Source organism: Perna viridis, chromosome 14 (assembly GCF_037379345.1).
Source record: "Perna viridis isolate PV_CMFRI_1.1 ecotype Kerala chromosome 14, ASM3737934v1, whole genome shotgun sequence".
Lineage (NCBI taxonomy): Eukaryota > Metazoa > Mollusca > Bivalvia > Mytilida > Mytilidae > Perna > Perna viridis.
In genome coordinates this window covers 8,057,374-8,074,038 of record NC_142458.1, presented here as the reverse complement: position 1 = coordinate 8,074,038, position 16,665 = coordinate 8,057,374, and the positions used below count along the sequence as shown (strand labels likewise).

Sequence of the window (16,665 nt, the reverse complement as noted above, 5' to 3'; positions counted from 1 at the left end):
AACCCTACAAGGATTAAAATGAATGATTCCATCTCACTTCCGGTACCCAATACACAAAGATGGCGAGTGGAGCATTATTCGGGACTAGTAGCCGCTCAACAAGCAAGAATTTGGTAGAATTTAGGGCAGGAAAAATGTTTATGAAAGAGAAAATGGTGCATCCAGATAAAAGGAAGGGGTTGCTCTATGTTTATCAAGCAGACGACTCCCTAATGCACTTCTGTTGGAAAGATCGTACAACCGGCACCGTGGAAGATGTATGGAAATATTCAATTTTGCAATGTCACATTTATTTTTTTCTCCCTTTTCTCCAAGATTACATGATTTTAGTCTTTGTTTGACCCTTTACCATTAACTAGAAAGTAAAATTTCAATTTGCAACTATTTAAGTTGAAGATGTTTAAAAAACATTTCCAAACAATCCAATTATAGGCAACTTTATTGTCTATAACTAAGTATAAAAGTACACGTTCATACAACCAGTGCAGGTTATCCAATTTTTGTTTATTCCACATTTTCACAATGGTGTGTATATCATAAGTTCTCCAATTATATGCAAGGTATTCCATAACAATTTTAGCTTCAAACATCAGATTGATAAGACACAAATATGTCGTCAAATTTAATGAAGCAGTTTGCTCAAGCTGAACCTCAGGTTGGTGTTCCAGTAAAATGAACTGTATAGACAGTAGGGCTTAAAATGCAGGAACAGATCCAAAACCTAGGCTAAGATTTAGAAAAGTATGGTCCACAAATCAGGACATCAATAGAAGGGGCTCTAATCTATCATTTATTCCCAAATTTTGCACAAAATAACTCATTTGACACCCCCTATTGTACATTTTACCAGATCATGGAACTACAATTGTCACACTCTTTATCACAATACAAAAAGAAATACTAGTAAAGAAAAGACTTGCATTTTTTTCACATGTACATTTTCAGGGTTCTCCTTGAGCTGTCTCGGCATGGCGGACCGCCGTGATAAAAAATTAGCCCTCATGGTTAAATTGTTATCTGCCATGATTAACTTTTAATTACCATTTTCTGCCTACAATGCCAGAGAAGCCCACCAATTACTGACTCAGATTATATAAAGCTAAAGCCAATCTGAAGATAATTATGACATTGCCCATAAGATTCTTAATTAGTTATCCCACCCAAAATAATCTTTAATGTCAATCAGATGAAAACATTTATAGTGAGCCAATCAAAAGTGACTATGGTCAATGGTAAGTCAGCTTAATGCACATGGCTATTTTTAAAATCAAAGTTTACTGAGGGTTGAATTTTAAAACTTTTCAACATATAGAAACTGATTTACCTTTATAAGGAATATATATAATCCCTAAAAACAATGTTTATTCCAATTGATGCTTGGTAAAACACTTTGAATTGAAAATAAATGGCTGGCTTCTGTTTTCACAGCCATGCTGTTGTCTTGTGTATCATCCTACCATTGTCAGGAGAACACGTTTTGGCGGGAAAATAGAAAGCAAATTTCCTGAAGTCTAAACATAGTACCAACAATAGGATGAAGAAAAATGGACTGTCTAACTATATGCACATGCTTTGCCCCATATCAGTCCAGATTTTATGACTGTAAATGGGATTACTGTCAATAAAAACTCCCCCATGTCAGCTTCTCTTATTCATGCACATACACATGTACATCAGTGTATTTTTGCACCTTAATGTATATCATGCTGGTTTCATTATAATGACTTCCTGAAAATTAGCTACAATTTGTGGCAACATATTTTTGAAGGCCAGGGTAATAGTTATTAATGCTAAAAAATGGAAGTAATGACAAAATATAGAAAACTTTAAAAGTTATGGAAGAATGCATTTAATGGTATAAATATCATTATTCTAACAAAACCTAAAAACAATAAAATGAACAATTGTCATACCTTGATTGCATCAGTGTCAGCAAAAATAGTGCAGTAAAATTTTCCTCCATGGTTAAATTTTAATCCATGGAGAACCCTGCATTTTTTATATCTATGTCACATTTTAGATACACCATTGGATTGTTTGGTTTTTTTTTAAATTGAACTGAAATCAGTTATTAGTAGGAAAAGTTTCTTGGTCTGAAAATCGCATGGCACTACATAACTTAAAAAAGAAACTGTCTCTTTTCAGGATTTGATCATTTTCCCAGATGATGTTGATTTCAAGAAAGTGACCCAATGTACAACTGGTAGAGTTTTTGTTCTGAAGTTCAAAACTTCAAGCAGAAAATTTTTCTTTTGGATGCAAGTAAGTTTCACTCTTTTACATGTAGAACCACCAGTAAAGTTTTTAGCATGTCAAGTTACAACTTCAGTGTTGAAATAGTTCTTTTAAAGAAATAAATCCTTTTCCATGAGGAATACATAATTGAATAATATGGTTTAAGTTTCAATATACACGTTAGCAAATAGCAGATGGACTGTCTTTTTTCCAAATTCTTACCTCATTTTTTTTTTTTTTTTTTTTGGGGGGGGGGGGGGTTGTTATATTCCGCCATGAGTATATGTAAACCACATAAAAAAGAGACCTTCAACTTGATATTAGGAAAATTAGGGCACCAGTATCACTATCAGGTTGAAAATTGGACTGATCTTGTAGCAAGATCAGTGTTCTGGGATTTTTCAGAAATTGAGGTTTCCACGGGAAAAATCCATATAAAATCAACTTTTCCACAGTCAATGACTGCTTTCCTAACTAAACAAATCCTTACAGCATATGAGGTTTTCAACTTGGGAAAGTGTAACTAAGTACATACTTGGCCGGGATAACATGAAATAGGAATCCTAGAACTCTGAAGATACAAAATATAGAGCATTTAACTTGCATTTGCCATATTTGTTGTCTTGTGGCGGTGACTGCTTGCCTTTAGTGCCGGCTATCGTGAGTTCAATCCATGACAGGGGTCTCACCAGAAACCTTTTTATAAGACAGTAACTGCTTCGCCTCTTATAGGAGATACATGTAAGAAAGGTGATTGGTTAGCTTGGTGTCTTGAGTGGAATGAAATACCTTCTTTAGGGCTGTTTAGCTAGCCCATCTGGTTCACTGTGACAGACTTCATGTATTACAAAAACAGGGTCTGTATAAATAATCAAAGAGTCTTGAAATACCTGTCATAGGAATCATGTTTAGGCAAAAAATATAATATGTCTGATTCCGTCTACCATACCTACCTTAATCATGTTTTATGGTTACTGTTACAGTTAAGATCATTTCCCCATTAACTCAATGTAAAATGTTTTCCTGTTTTTTTTCTTGCTGGTAGCATGAAACAAGACTTATTTTTTGTTTACCATATCTTGTCTTCAGTAAATCAACTCAAACAATTTAACTCACACCTACATCAATAGCTATGTGTATATGTTAAAGAGGTAAGATACACATATTTTATTTCTTTCCAAGATTTTCAGCAAATGCTTTTATAATTATAAGCCAAGTTAGAACTTAATATTATTTTGTAGGAGCCTAAATCTGATAAAGATGAGGAATACCGGAAAAAGGTGAATGAGTACCTGAATAATCCTCCTACTCCAGGATCTAGTAGAGGAGGAGCCGGTCTCCCATCTGATATATCAGGATTGGGTAAGTAGAGGTTTTTAACTGATCAATGGTAAAAAAATATACAAAGTATTCAATTATAATTTTCAGGAGAATCTGAGTAAAATTCTACATGAAAGTTACAAACATGTATTGTCAAACTTCACTCGCTCGAACTCAGATGGCTCGAACACACTGGATTTCTCAAACACAATTCAAAGTACCAAAATTTTCTCCTATATAATCAATATAAATAACCTTGGATTTCTCGAACACTCGAACTGACTAGTCGGTCCGTTCGGTAGTAAATCTTAGAAAATAACCCTCACCAACTCGAACTCATTAGCAATTTTGTCAGCTTGGGTAATAAAATGTGTGAAAAACTGAAACCCTATCATTAATCAGTGTCATTTTAGTTAATTACAGGTAAAATTTAAGTCATCACTAATAAGGTAGTTTTGATCTTTAACATAACACTGATTGAATTTCGAGAATGTTCCGAAGTTGGTATGATAAAAGCATGAAAGAAAATCAGATGAAAACAAATTATTGACCAAGGAACTCAAATTCTGAACATTTTAAAAAGCGAACACAGCATTTTTAATGTCAAAAAATCAACATAATCTTCCGAAAGCGAACAAAAAAGATCTACGAACTAACAAAACTTTGTAGGAAGTAGGCAATTTCTAACGATAAAGTCGAATTCGGACCGGCACTGAAAAAAATCCAGAAATATACGAACTTCAATTTCTCGAACTCCCGATAACTCGAACACATTTCAATAGTCCCTTGGAGTTCGAGCTACCGAGGTTTGACTGTATATGTACATTATTGTATGTGAACATAGTAAAAAGAGGTCAACAACCACTAACCAATGAAATAACCAGTAACATGGCCCTCCATAGTTATTTAAGAAATTAATCATGGAAAGTTCATTTTATCATTGTAGTACCATGTGCTGGCCATTTATGACACATTGTTTTACCCCGAGCGAGAGGTTAAGTAATGACGTAAATGGCCGTCCCATGGTAAAACAATGATAAAATGGAGTTTCATTGATATATTTTGGTATTAATAGGACTAGTTTCTTTATATTTTTTAATAGACACAGTCTATGATGTCGGCCATATGTTTATCACTTTTTAACAATGGCTGTGGTCTAAAGAGCTTTGAAGCACTTCATATTAGGATTCATTATTGCAACCAACAGCTTCATGGTTTATACAGGTTTAGAAGGGCCTACAGAGTTGCAAGATATATACTGTTTTAGGTGTCTTTGAAAATTTCCTGCAACCTGGAATGTGTCTGTTGTAAACTTTCTAAGAATGTCATTTAATAATTTCAGGTGATTCTGACCTTCAAAGTATCTTGGGTGGAATGAGCCAGCAACAGTTGATGCAGTTACTAGGTGAAATTAAAATTATGTCTCCCTGTCCCCCCTCACTTTGGTTGAGAAACATAGTGTTTTTGCCCTGTTTATCTGTCACACTTTTGTAAGCACAACTCCTCAGAAACTACTGCACCTAATTTCATGAAACTGTGTGGGTAGTTAGGACTTGATATGTACGTGTGCATGTTACCAGGAATTTATGATCCATTGAATTTTGTGGGAGTTTCACCCCTTTGATTATCCTTTACTTGGTCTGTCATTGTTCAGAGTACAAGACAGATAATTTTAAACACCAAAGGCTAAGATGATTTTAAGTTACTCAAAAGGTTTTATAAATTTAAGAGAACATCGTAACCTTGTCCAAGGATGTCAACTATGGCACCAACAGATCAAAAAAGGATGTATTATATTAAAAGCAGTGATTTATCCAATGTTCCGTATGTATTTAATTGGTTATATTTAATAACCTAAGTATAATTACTTGTGCAAAGAACACATCAAGATTTAACTCGTGAGCGGAACAAGTAAGGTTGAAGTTCATTGGCACTCACGATCATATTTTAGTTACTCACTCTTTCCTATTAATTATGCTACATGTATTAAACTCATATTGCTAAAAATAAGTACAAGTATGCTCTTGTCTCAAAGTGAGAATTTATAGATTTGAGCTAAAAAATGCTTGTTTTAGACAACATGTACAGAGTAACTGTTAAAACATGCTATTGTGAAATACCTATTAATATCCTGCTGTTTTTGGTTTAATCCAGACTGAACTGTAAAATTTACATTGAAAACTTCTGTGCATGAAATAAGTCCTAAAACTTGACTATTCCACATGCTAAGAAATGACACACCATGAAAGTCGATTCCATATTTCAAAGTATAAAATAGGTACTTTCTTCAATTTTTGCAGGTCCAATGGGTATGGGTGGTCCTGGAGGAGGGCTTTCAGCCCTGATGGGTGCCAGACCAAGTAGTGCTCAATCTACTGCCTCAGAGCCGTAAGTATTGTTTAGGCCTTTTGGGTTTGAGTAGTTGAGGAACTTGGCTGTCAACCCTGATTGAAGTGGTGTTCAATCTACCAGTCTTTTGACAGTGTAAGCCTTCACTCAGATATTTGCAAGTAGTGCTCAGTTTTATATTAACTGTTCAAGGTCCTGTATGGGTTGTTCAGGAGATGGACTATCAACCATAATGAATTTAGGTTTGAACGGGGTTCAAGGTCCAGTATGGGTGGTCTAGGAGATGGACAATCAACCATGATGTATTTTAGGTTTGAACGGGGTTCAAGGTCCAGTATGGGTGGTCTAGGAGATGGACTATCAACCATGATGTATTTTATGGCCATCACAGTGCTTGTTTGGTTATTAGATGTTGACTGGTTTGCGTAATTCCATTTCCGGTTTAACATCAGGTACCAGATTGTTGATATCGTGCTAATGACTAATGTGGCCTATTCAACACTTAACCAGTGCTGTTCCTGGCGTACGGCCAAGCAACTGTCATATGCCATTCAGACTAATAATACATAAAAGGTGATGATGATCATGGGGAAATGGCTGTGAAACATTGTTCGTATTTTTTTTTTTTTTTTTTTTTTGTGATTTTAACGTTTGATCACAAAAACAGAAAAAATTCATGAGCTACGGTTTAGCAACAAATGGGGAAATGGACAGTGGTGATGAGTTTGACTTTGAGCAGACTGAAGCAGAAAACTTTTCATGGATTAAATAATATGCTGTTGAAGAATGATTATGATAAAATAAAATTATTGATATTCAGATAACTATATTGATACAAACTAAAGGTACTAAACTAATCACATGCAAAATGGGAAATAAATAAACTTGTATTAATAGCCATTTCTGAAAACAGGTTGAGAAAAAAGCTCTACAACCAAGTCAATACAACAAAATGAAAAGCAACTTGGCATACCATAAAGTCATTAAAGAATTTTAATTCGCTAACAGTAAATTTACGAAAATGAGTGGGACTGGCTTAATATCTGTTGGACTGACTGGACAATCTAACCAGCCAGTCCCATGACTGACAGGGCAAAACAAGTTTTCGCATACTCTGCTTTCCCAAATACTTGCCTCGAGTGACAGGAATCTAAGAACACTGCATGATCTTTGTCCTTATAAAAGCTTTCTGATTTCATCAATGTGGCAGTCCTGAAGAGAACAAAATTCTGTGAAATGATACCAAATTTACATTTGGGTTGAAAAAATTTATCAAGATATTGATCACAATACTTTCAGTAACGATGCAATACATTTGACTGAGATTTCAATACAATATGACACAAAAGTCAAAATCTACTTTTTTTTCAAACAATTGGAGAAATTACTAAAGCAAATGGTAAAGTAGGACATGTCTTCTGAGGGAAAAAATCCATTAATATTTGTTAAGATCCGAGTTAAAGACTCTTAAGAATGAAGCCTGTCTTCAACAAAATTCATCATTTTTAAATCGGCTGAATATTTTTTATTCCAAATTGAAAAAAATATATAGGACAACATGCTGTTGTATAGTACTATGATGTAGATGTATTGTTAACCCATATGTACATAGGATCTTGCATGAGAACCAATTAATCTTTTCTTGTTTACTCTACCAGACCTTTGAGAGTCCAGTCCTCTCCTGGTACCAGAGGCACTAGCAATGAACAACAGAGACCAGTCACAGCTGCAGCCCTACCTTCTCAAACTACAGCAACAGCTACTTCAACTACAACGACTGGAGCTACAGGGACCACAGCTGGTGCTGCAGGAAGCGCTGGTGGCGGGAAGACACCCATACAGCTTAGCGATCTACAGAATATACTCTCTACAATGAATGGTAAGTGTAATGTGATAAGAAAGATTAATTCTCATGGAGTTTGTATGCCATCTTATGGTATACCTTTGTCTGTCTGTCTGCCATGATTCGCATGGAGTTTGCATGCCATCTTATGGTATACCTTGTCTGTCTGTCTGCCATGATTCTCTTGGAGGTCGTATGCTATCTTATGGTATACCTTTGTCTGTCTGTTTGCCATGATTCTCATGGAGGTTGTATGCTATCTTATGGTATACCACTGTCTGTCTGTCTGCCATGATTCTCATGGAGGTTGCATGCTATCTTATGGTATACCTTTGTCTGTCTGTCTGCCATGATTCTCATGGAGGTTGTATGTTATTTTATGGTACACCTCTGTCTTTCTGTCTGACATGATTCTCATGGAGGTTGTATGCTATTTTATGGTACACTCATGTCTGTCTGTCATGATTCTCATGGAGGTCGTATGCTATCTTATGGTATACCTTTGTCTGTCTGTCTGCCATGATTCTCATGGAGGTTGTATGCTATCTTACGGTATACCTTTGTCTGTCTGTCTGCCATGATTCTCATGGAGGTTGTATGCTATCTTATGGTACACCACTGTCTGTCTGTCTGTCTGTCAACAAGCCATACAACAGACATGATTTTCTTCAGCTTGTTTTGTATCCAAACTTTACTTTTTTGTCATATCTTGTAGAAAAAGCATGTATTGATGCCAGTATTAGCATACTATATTGGTTAATATGATTCAAGTCTAGTATATTTGAGATTTTACCAATTATTGCCATGTTGTACCTTTCTCATGGTCTATTAATACTGATATTGTTTATTATGAATAAACATACATGTAATCATGGTTGAATATACATGTACTCATAACTATACTTAGGAATTGTAATTTCAATTGTTTTGCTATAATTTTGTTTCTAAATGTATTGTTCTTTCCTTTTCAGTTCCCACCACACCTAAGGATAGTAAGTACCTTTAAAATATAATTCATTTAGTCCCTTTCTAGGGAGATGTAAATTTGTGTCAATCAATCATGTAATTGCCTATCTTAAGCTTCCAATACTAACCTGACTACTAGTTCAAGAAGGGCTGAAATTAATTAAAATCTGAAAAAGCAAAAAAAAAAAAAATGTTATAATTTCCAATCATATTATGACCCCATACATCATTGATGTGGAAAACATATCAGTATTTCTTTTATGGAGCATCACATTAAAACAACACTAAAGCAGTCTTTCAGCACAAAAGTGTGGGTAATTCTCTGTGTTGAGATCTATTAAGTGCCCTTTCATATTTTATTTAATCATAATGTGCTTGGAATGCTGCCGTCTCATGGATATTCTAACCTACATCATATCTCTACTACATGTACAGTACAGAAAGAGACATACCGCGACTGATCACCGACGTAGTGGACCACCACTCTTAGAGTGGTAGCCAATAACATTATTATTCCTTAAGATTTCTTGCAAATTTTTTATGAAAGTTGTTGGGCATAACCTTTCAAAATTTCCAAAAAAATTGGGATATATCCTGTATCTAATTGGATACAAAAATGTGGGTTACTACTAATCAGGTAGTGTACCACTATGTCGGTGATCAGTCATGGTATGTCTCTTTCTGTACTCTAATTACCAATAGATAGTGGTTTCTTACAGCAATTGCCAAAAAAAGACAGGAGACAAAAATTAAGATTGGTTATGTCATAACATGTATATTCCAGTTTCATGTTTCATTAAATATTTTGTAGATGTAGATTTAGTACAGGCTCTCAACCCTGAGTCCATGATTCCCATTCTTGCCAATGCAGAAGTACAGGAGAGATTAGTCAAGTTTCTACCAGATGGGGAGTCATTGCCAAAAACAGAACAGGAGCTCAGAAATACAATACAATCCCCTCAATTCCAACAGGTATATGTGAAAAAATGAATTATTGTCAAAGGTGTCTTTAGCAACCTTCTGGTTTTAGTTATAACCTGTCTTACAAGTGTATGATAAAAATATCTATTTAGTTGCACTGACTATGTCAAATTAACCTGTATATAAAAACTACCATGCTCTTCCTTGAAAGGTCACTCGAAACAGGTTTGACTCTACATGTGCAGTAAAACCTGTGGTGTCACCAACCACTTCTAACGTTTCCATTACTTAAAAGTAATTTTCAAAGTTTCACTATGAATTTCCTTGAAAAATGACACCTTGAAGTTACATACAGTTGCGAGGCTTAGAAAATAAGGCCTTTAAAATCACATGCTAATGGTACAATGATAGTAAAAATTCTTCACAAAATTTACCTGAAGAAATAATACTGAAAATCCACATTCTCACCTTTTCTGCTAACTGACAGCATGGAGACAAATTACTCACATGTAAACAATATTCATACATTTTTGCAGTAAATTACAAATGTAATTTTAAAATACATATTCTCAGCTTTATTTTGTCTACTTTTGATTGACTACTTTTGATCAGACTACACACAAATAATGCACTTACTCTGCTTAGATGTAGGTTCAGTGTTTTTGATACTACATAGGGAGGTGGCTTTCTGACCCAGACACGTTTATTCACATTGAAAATCCCGTAGCTTCTATTGTATGTTAATGTCATTTACAGAGTTATCTCTCTTAATTTTGAATTCTACAGTTTTTGTTTCTTTTCTTTTTTATTTACATGTTTATTTCTGTTTACTATAGTGTTTTAAACAAAATATCAAAAATAAAAATATGTAGGCTTTCCTACAACGGTACACATTTTGCATGATTCTTATCTGGAGAGCTACTCTCTGTGTGTAATTACAAATTTTATAGTTCTTAGACAACTTCCATTCTGCTCAAATTCTTGTCAAACATCTTTTATGTGTAAGTTTTTGTAAGAATCAGGCATAATCTTGTCTTTGTTTCCTTGATTCGTCAAATTACACTGTCAAAATCATGGGTTTTGTCATGCCATGTTTCACTCACTATCGGACTCTTACAGCGACCAACAAATGTAGTCCATTAAATGATTTAAATTACCCATAAACAGAATAATAATTACTTTCAATATGATACTGACAATATCGTGGAATATCTCAATTGTGCTTACACACTCATCAAGACAGTCCCAAATAATATTGTCAGTATCTCACAATTGAAATAACTTTTATTTTCCATGTATGCATCATCTACAATTTGTTTACATATTTCTGTCTCAGGCATTATCATCCTTCAGCTCAGCTCTACAGTCTGGCCAGTTGGGACCTCTTATGTCACAGTTTGGTTTGGGGGAAGATGTGGCCAATGCTGCAGCACAAGGAGGTAGGTATAAATAGAGGACAGGGCCCAGTTTCATAAAAAAAAAAACATCTCAAATTGAGATTTTCCTCAAATCCTTCAGTTTTCCCTTTAATCTCCAATTTAAGTGATTTGATTGGTCCAAATTTGAGGTAAGGGAGGATTTGAGGAAAATCTCAATTGGAGATTTTATGAACTGACCCCAGAAGTGATACACATACATCTCAAGATAGGACAAGTGGATACATCTAATTTATATATCAAAACATCAACAATGGAATCACCATGTCCATCAATCTGTTAGAATTTCCTTACAATTATCTCTGGTCCCACTAGATGGATCACTTTCAAATTTGGTTTATGGTTTTATGTACATGTATATGGGGCATGCATTGCACATATAAGCTTTTGGATGCTGTCTGATATCATCTTCCTGTACAAGTAGGAGTACACCTAGCTGGACAATGTATGAAACTTAAGGTTTGGCCAAAAAATTTTGGAAATATTTCCACTTACGACAATCAAGTCATGTTTAGCTATTACAATTCTGTGTTCCATCATGACATGATGAGCATAGTGATCTGTGTCTTATTTAATATCCCTATGACCAAGACTAGTAAAAATGACATGGGCGTACCTGGCCAGTTTGGGTTAAAGCTTGTTTGAATATATATATTGGAATAATGGGAGTTGAGGGTTTAGAAGCTAAAAAAAATTTGGGACAGACCGACCACGATCGATGTTGCATTACATTTTGTGAAATAGGTAACTAGACATACATGTATAATCCTTATATTCAACTTAAAGGACTGGAAATATCTTGTATACGTGTAAGCACACTTTTTATCAGGGATGATCTTTTTTTTTTTGCTATTTTACAGTATATTTTACTTCTGATTTTGCCAATTTCCGCTTTGTTGACCTCGAAAAATCCATCCATTAAGCAAGCTTTCCAATTTAGGTATTTTCTGTAGGTCAGTAGGTCACTTGATTATCCAACACACAATTTTTTTCTTATAAAAATATTTTCTGTTTTTTTTTTTCTATTTTCAGATTTAGAAGCATTTGTTAAAGCCATGCAAGAGCAACAGAAAAGGAAAGATGATGATAACAAAATGGATACAAAGGAATGAAAAAAACAACTAAAAAATTGTATACTAAATAAAAAAATATTTTAAAAAGGATATAAAGACAAAAAATCTGCTTTATTTTGAGTTTTTTTTTGCAAAATATTTGTTAATTGGATTTCATTAGAACATTAAATTTCAGGTGATGCGTGTTGTGTACAGTGAAACCTGTCTAAACTGAACCCTCTTTTGGACCTTAAAATTGATATTGCTCAGACGGGCATTAGGCCATCCTTAAAAAAATGTTGGTTTGCAGTTTATCGACTTTAATATAATTTTAGATATGAGTAGGTGGGTAGATGAATTTTTTCTGAAAAATACCAAAAAGTGACACCAATGTACTGAAAATAGAATTTAAAAAAAAATGTTCTGGAAAGGACGAAAGAAAAATATAGTAGGTAGGTTTTTAATTAGTCCTTAAACAAACAATTTTTTAAGGTCAGCCTTATGTTTACCAAGGCTCAGTATACATTTAAAATGATATTAAAGGCCTTTAAAAAAAAGGTTTGGTTTAGACAGGTTTCAAGATTATTCTGTTTTATACAGGTTATACTGTATCTTGAAATTTGCTGTACTTTTGTGATCAGGTCAAGGGCAATGTTTAGTTGCTTTCAGAGTTCTTGTATAATAGGTGGATATTATATTTGTTTGGTGCATTTATCATTTGATAAAATAAACCTTGATGTAGTATAAAAAATGTCTCTTGTAAACACAGCCTCAGTTTGGGGTAGTGTTGAGTACCCATGGATTGGTATAGACCAAAATAAATTCGTTTTATATATTATGCTCCCATGTATTAGAGTTTGGGCTATATTACAATCACCTTGAACCTCAGTCCATTCATAACACTTCTCCATAATACAGTTCTCAACTGCTATTGGAAGAAATGCAAGGATATTTGGTATAATGCTAAGCATGATGACTTGTCCTGTCTCTCTGTTCTAGGTTCCTTGCTTATCTACTTCCTTATTATTTATTTAACTTTTTGTTGATGGCTCATTCAGGTTAGCTTCATTTGTTATTTCACTACCCCTTGTTTTAGAATAGTTTTTAGATATTGAGTTGTTTTTCGACAAAATCAGTCGACCATTATTTGCAACCTAATCTGTCCAATGGTCTGTGCATTAAACTTTGCAGATCTGCATCCTTTAAATAGATTTAAACATCTTTCTTGTCTATCCATATCCCTTCTTCTGTTCAAAACCAAGATCATTTCCTCAGTTTGTCATTTATACTTGATGATCCAAAGTAGTATTTTGGTCAGTGATGTAAACAGCTGGTTGGGAACTACATATTGTTTTACAATACTCTCAGAATGCTTGTTGGTATGTGAGTCTACCCTTATGAGTTACAGATCAAGTTTATGTTTTGTTCCGCTCTGATGATTTTTGTCCAAGTTATGGTCCTTGAATTTTGAATGATTGTTTCTCCTGCTACTCTCTGTGCAGAAATGAAGTAAGACAGGAAATCTAAATCTGCATCTATTCTACATTGTAAGCACTATAGAATTTTTGCCAAAAAAAAAAGAACATGGGGAGTCACTTATCTCCTTCCAAACTGCTTAATGTATTTTAATGAGTTTATATTGAAGGTAAGGTACTATATGTAGATGTGCATAAAGAAGATCACTTTTGACTAACAGGGGAGATAATCTTGAAGTTTTTTACGCATTTAACCTCATAAGCTCAACTTAACTGGTCAACATGTTTTTTTGCTAAAATTTGATAAGAAATTTTAGGCATCAGACGTGCATGACGGAACATAGTTCTTTTTCAGTGCCTGTTAAGGGAGATAATTCAACTAAATGCTTTTACTTATTTAAACCTCAAAAATAAAGCGAGAGGCTCCCAGGAGCATGAATTGCTTACCTGGTTAATTTTTTGGCCTTTCAAGGGCAATAACTCTAACAAGGAGTTGTCTGACAATATTGACTCAAAGAAGACTTCAGTAGGACTTATCATAAGGATCATTTCATCAATTGAAAGTTACATTTTATCTATCATATTTTTCAAGATAAGGACAAAAACTCTTACAAAGAGTAATCAGACAACTTTGTTCCCTTGAAGACTTGTGGGCCTTATAATAAGGATCATTTCAGCAATTGCAAGAATTTGGCTAAACCTAATGGTTTTGGATATATATATGTGCTGTCGTTGTCATTCTTATCTGTAAACATTAGGTGTCTAGAAAATTGTATACTTTATTAAAAATGTATGGATCTCTTCGAATTGCCCCACAAGTTTGGGGTTGATTTATGTGGTTATGACTTAGGAAAAAGTCGTCTGGGACATGTGTTTTAAATGTCTGGACAAATGCTTGAGTAAAATGTATGCATCTCTTTGAAATTGTACAAGGTGCCATACCAACAGAAGAAGGCTTTGGAGGTTCAGGACTTGAATTTTTTTTTGGCATTAGGGGCCAAAATAGGGCTACTATGATTCTAGTCAAAATCTTGTCATTTACATTTTATCGCAACCCAAATTAAGAACTCTGTCAAACTTGAATGGTATGCTCACATTCCCAAAACATTCAAGATTTAACCTCCACAGTTGTATCAAGCTGCATCCTGTGAAGCATTTTATTTTTTATGGTTTTAATACTAGAAAATAGAAATCTGGTGGAATATCCCATGTGAGATGTGGGATATACACAAAATTCTTAAAATTTGCCAGGAACGCACTAGTACAGCATACTCTAGGTATCCCAATACAATGTATGTGGGGCTAGGAGATCAGGATGAATACATTTCTATGGAGATAATGTTTATCTGGACACAATTGACCATAGAGTTTGATGTGTCTGTGGATTGTTGTGTCTAGATTAATATTACCTCTATAGTGACGCATTCAATATGTATTCCGAAACAGCTCTGTGTGTGTTGTTCCACTCCAGATCCAAAGCATGTAGAAGTTTTTGCAAGAAATTTGCATGGTATTTGTGTCTATTAGGATTTTTCTATTCTAGCATTAGCATAACAATCATTCTCAATCTATGTTTTTTAGTTCACCTGGCCATAGGCCATGTATGAACTATTGCCATCATTAGGTGTCTGTCGTTGTCCTTGTAATTAACAATTTCTTCAAACATCTTCTCCTCTGAAACTAGTGAATGGATTTGGATGAAACTTATTACGATTGTTCCTTAGAATATCCTGCACAAAATGATGATTGGATTTTTGATTGATTAAACAACTTGGCCACCAACCAAAGTCTGACATATGTTAAAGTGTTCAGCATGATGAGATCTATCTGTGGCCAAAATTTGGTGAAAATCTGTTGACTCAGGTTGGAGTTATTGCCCTTTTTGGATGTTTTTAGGTGTTGTTGATGTTTTCAAAAATCTTCTCAGAAACTACTATACAGAATTCAATGAAAGTTAGTATTTTTGTTTTTTAGGGTATCCTAAATAAAATGACTGTATGGATTTTTGATCGGTTAAAAAACATGGCCACCGTTATAGGGATCAGACAGTAGTTTTTTGCATATATCTCCAAAACTGTTAGGTTTAGCCAATACCTTTCAATTGCTGAAATGATCCTTATTATAAGGCCTACAAAAGTCTCCAGGGAACGAAGTTGTCAGATGACTCCATGTAAGAGTTATTGCCCTTGAGAGGTGAAAAATGACTTTTTTTTTAGTTTTCTTGAAAACTATGATAGAATAAAATTTTCAATGGCTGAAATGATTCTTATTATAAGTCCTAGGAAAGTCTCCAGAGATCAAAGTTGTCAGACAATTCCATGTAAGAGTTATTGCTCTTGAAAAGCAAAAAATCACATTTTTGGCAGTTTTCAGTGAAATCTTGAATACCAAAAATACCAGTTTTATATATTGTAAATTTCAATATGCTGTACTCGTGTTTCAAGGAGTAACCTCTCATCAGCAAACTATAATAGATAGAATGAAACTTTCAACTGATGAAATGATCCTTATGATCAGTCCTACCAAAGTCTTCATGGAGTCAAAAAAAAGGTGAGCGATTCAGGCTCCTGAGAGCCTCTTGTCTTATTCCATAGGACTTGGAAGCAGGGATCAACAATCTTTTCTTGTAACCTTGTACCAAGTACCAAGGTTAAAGTAACTTTCTGGTGTACCTCTTGTTTGTTTGACAGATGCTTTATAGTACAACATTGTCAGTTTATACATCTTATGATAACTCAAAATGGTTTGAGGATTTTTTTTGGTACAATGTTCATCTGGATTCAGTAACTATAAATGCATCAATTTTCGGCATGGGCAGAAAACCACAAACAAGAGGCTACCAGGAGCCTGAATTGCTCACCTGGTTCAAGTTTGTCTTTCAAGGGTAATGAATTTATCAAAGAGTTGTCCAACAATTTTGACTCAAGAAAACTTTGGAAGGACTATCATAAGGATCATTTCAGCGATAAAAAGTTTCTTTCTTTTATAGTTTTAAAGATATTGGCTGAAAACTTTTTCTTTCAAGGGCAATAACTCTTACAGGAGTCACCTGACAACCTTTGAAGGCC

General features: G+C 34.4%; 1 protein-coding gene across 1 annotated transcript; it reads left to right on the top strand.

The window, feature by feature from the left end:
- The first annotated feature begins 40 nt into the window (after positions 1 to 40).
- LOC148598012 (proteasomal ubiquitin receptor ADRM1-like) lies at positions 41 to 12,960 on the top strand. Its single transcript, XM_088562508.1, has 10 exons — positions 41 to 257; positions 2,146 to 2,262; positions 3,477 to 3,597; positions 4,898 to 4,960; positions 5,856 to 5,943; positions 7,563 to 7,783; positions 8,719 to 8,739; positions 9,525 to 9,685; positions 10,971 to 11,073; positions 12,103 to 12,960. Exons 1-10 carry the CDS (start codon positions 60 to 62, stop codon positions 12,180 to 12,182), a joined length of 1,173 nt encoding a protein of 390 aa, XP_088418634.1. The 5' UTR covers positions 41 to 59; the 3' UTR covers positions 12,183 to 12,960.
- Positions 12,961 to 16,665: the final 3,705 nt, after the last annotated feature.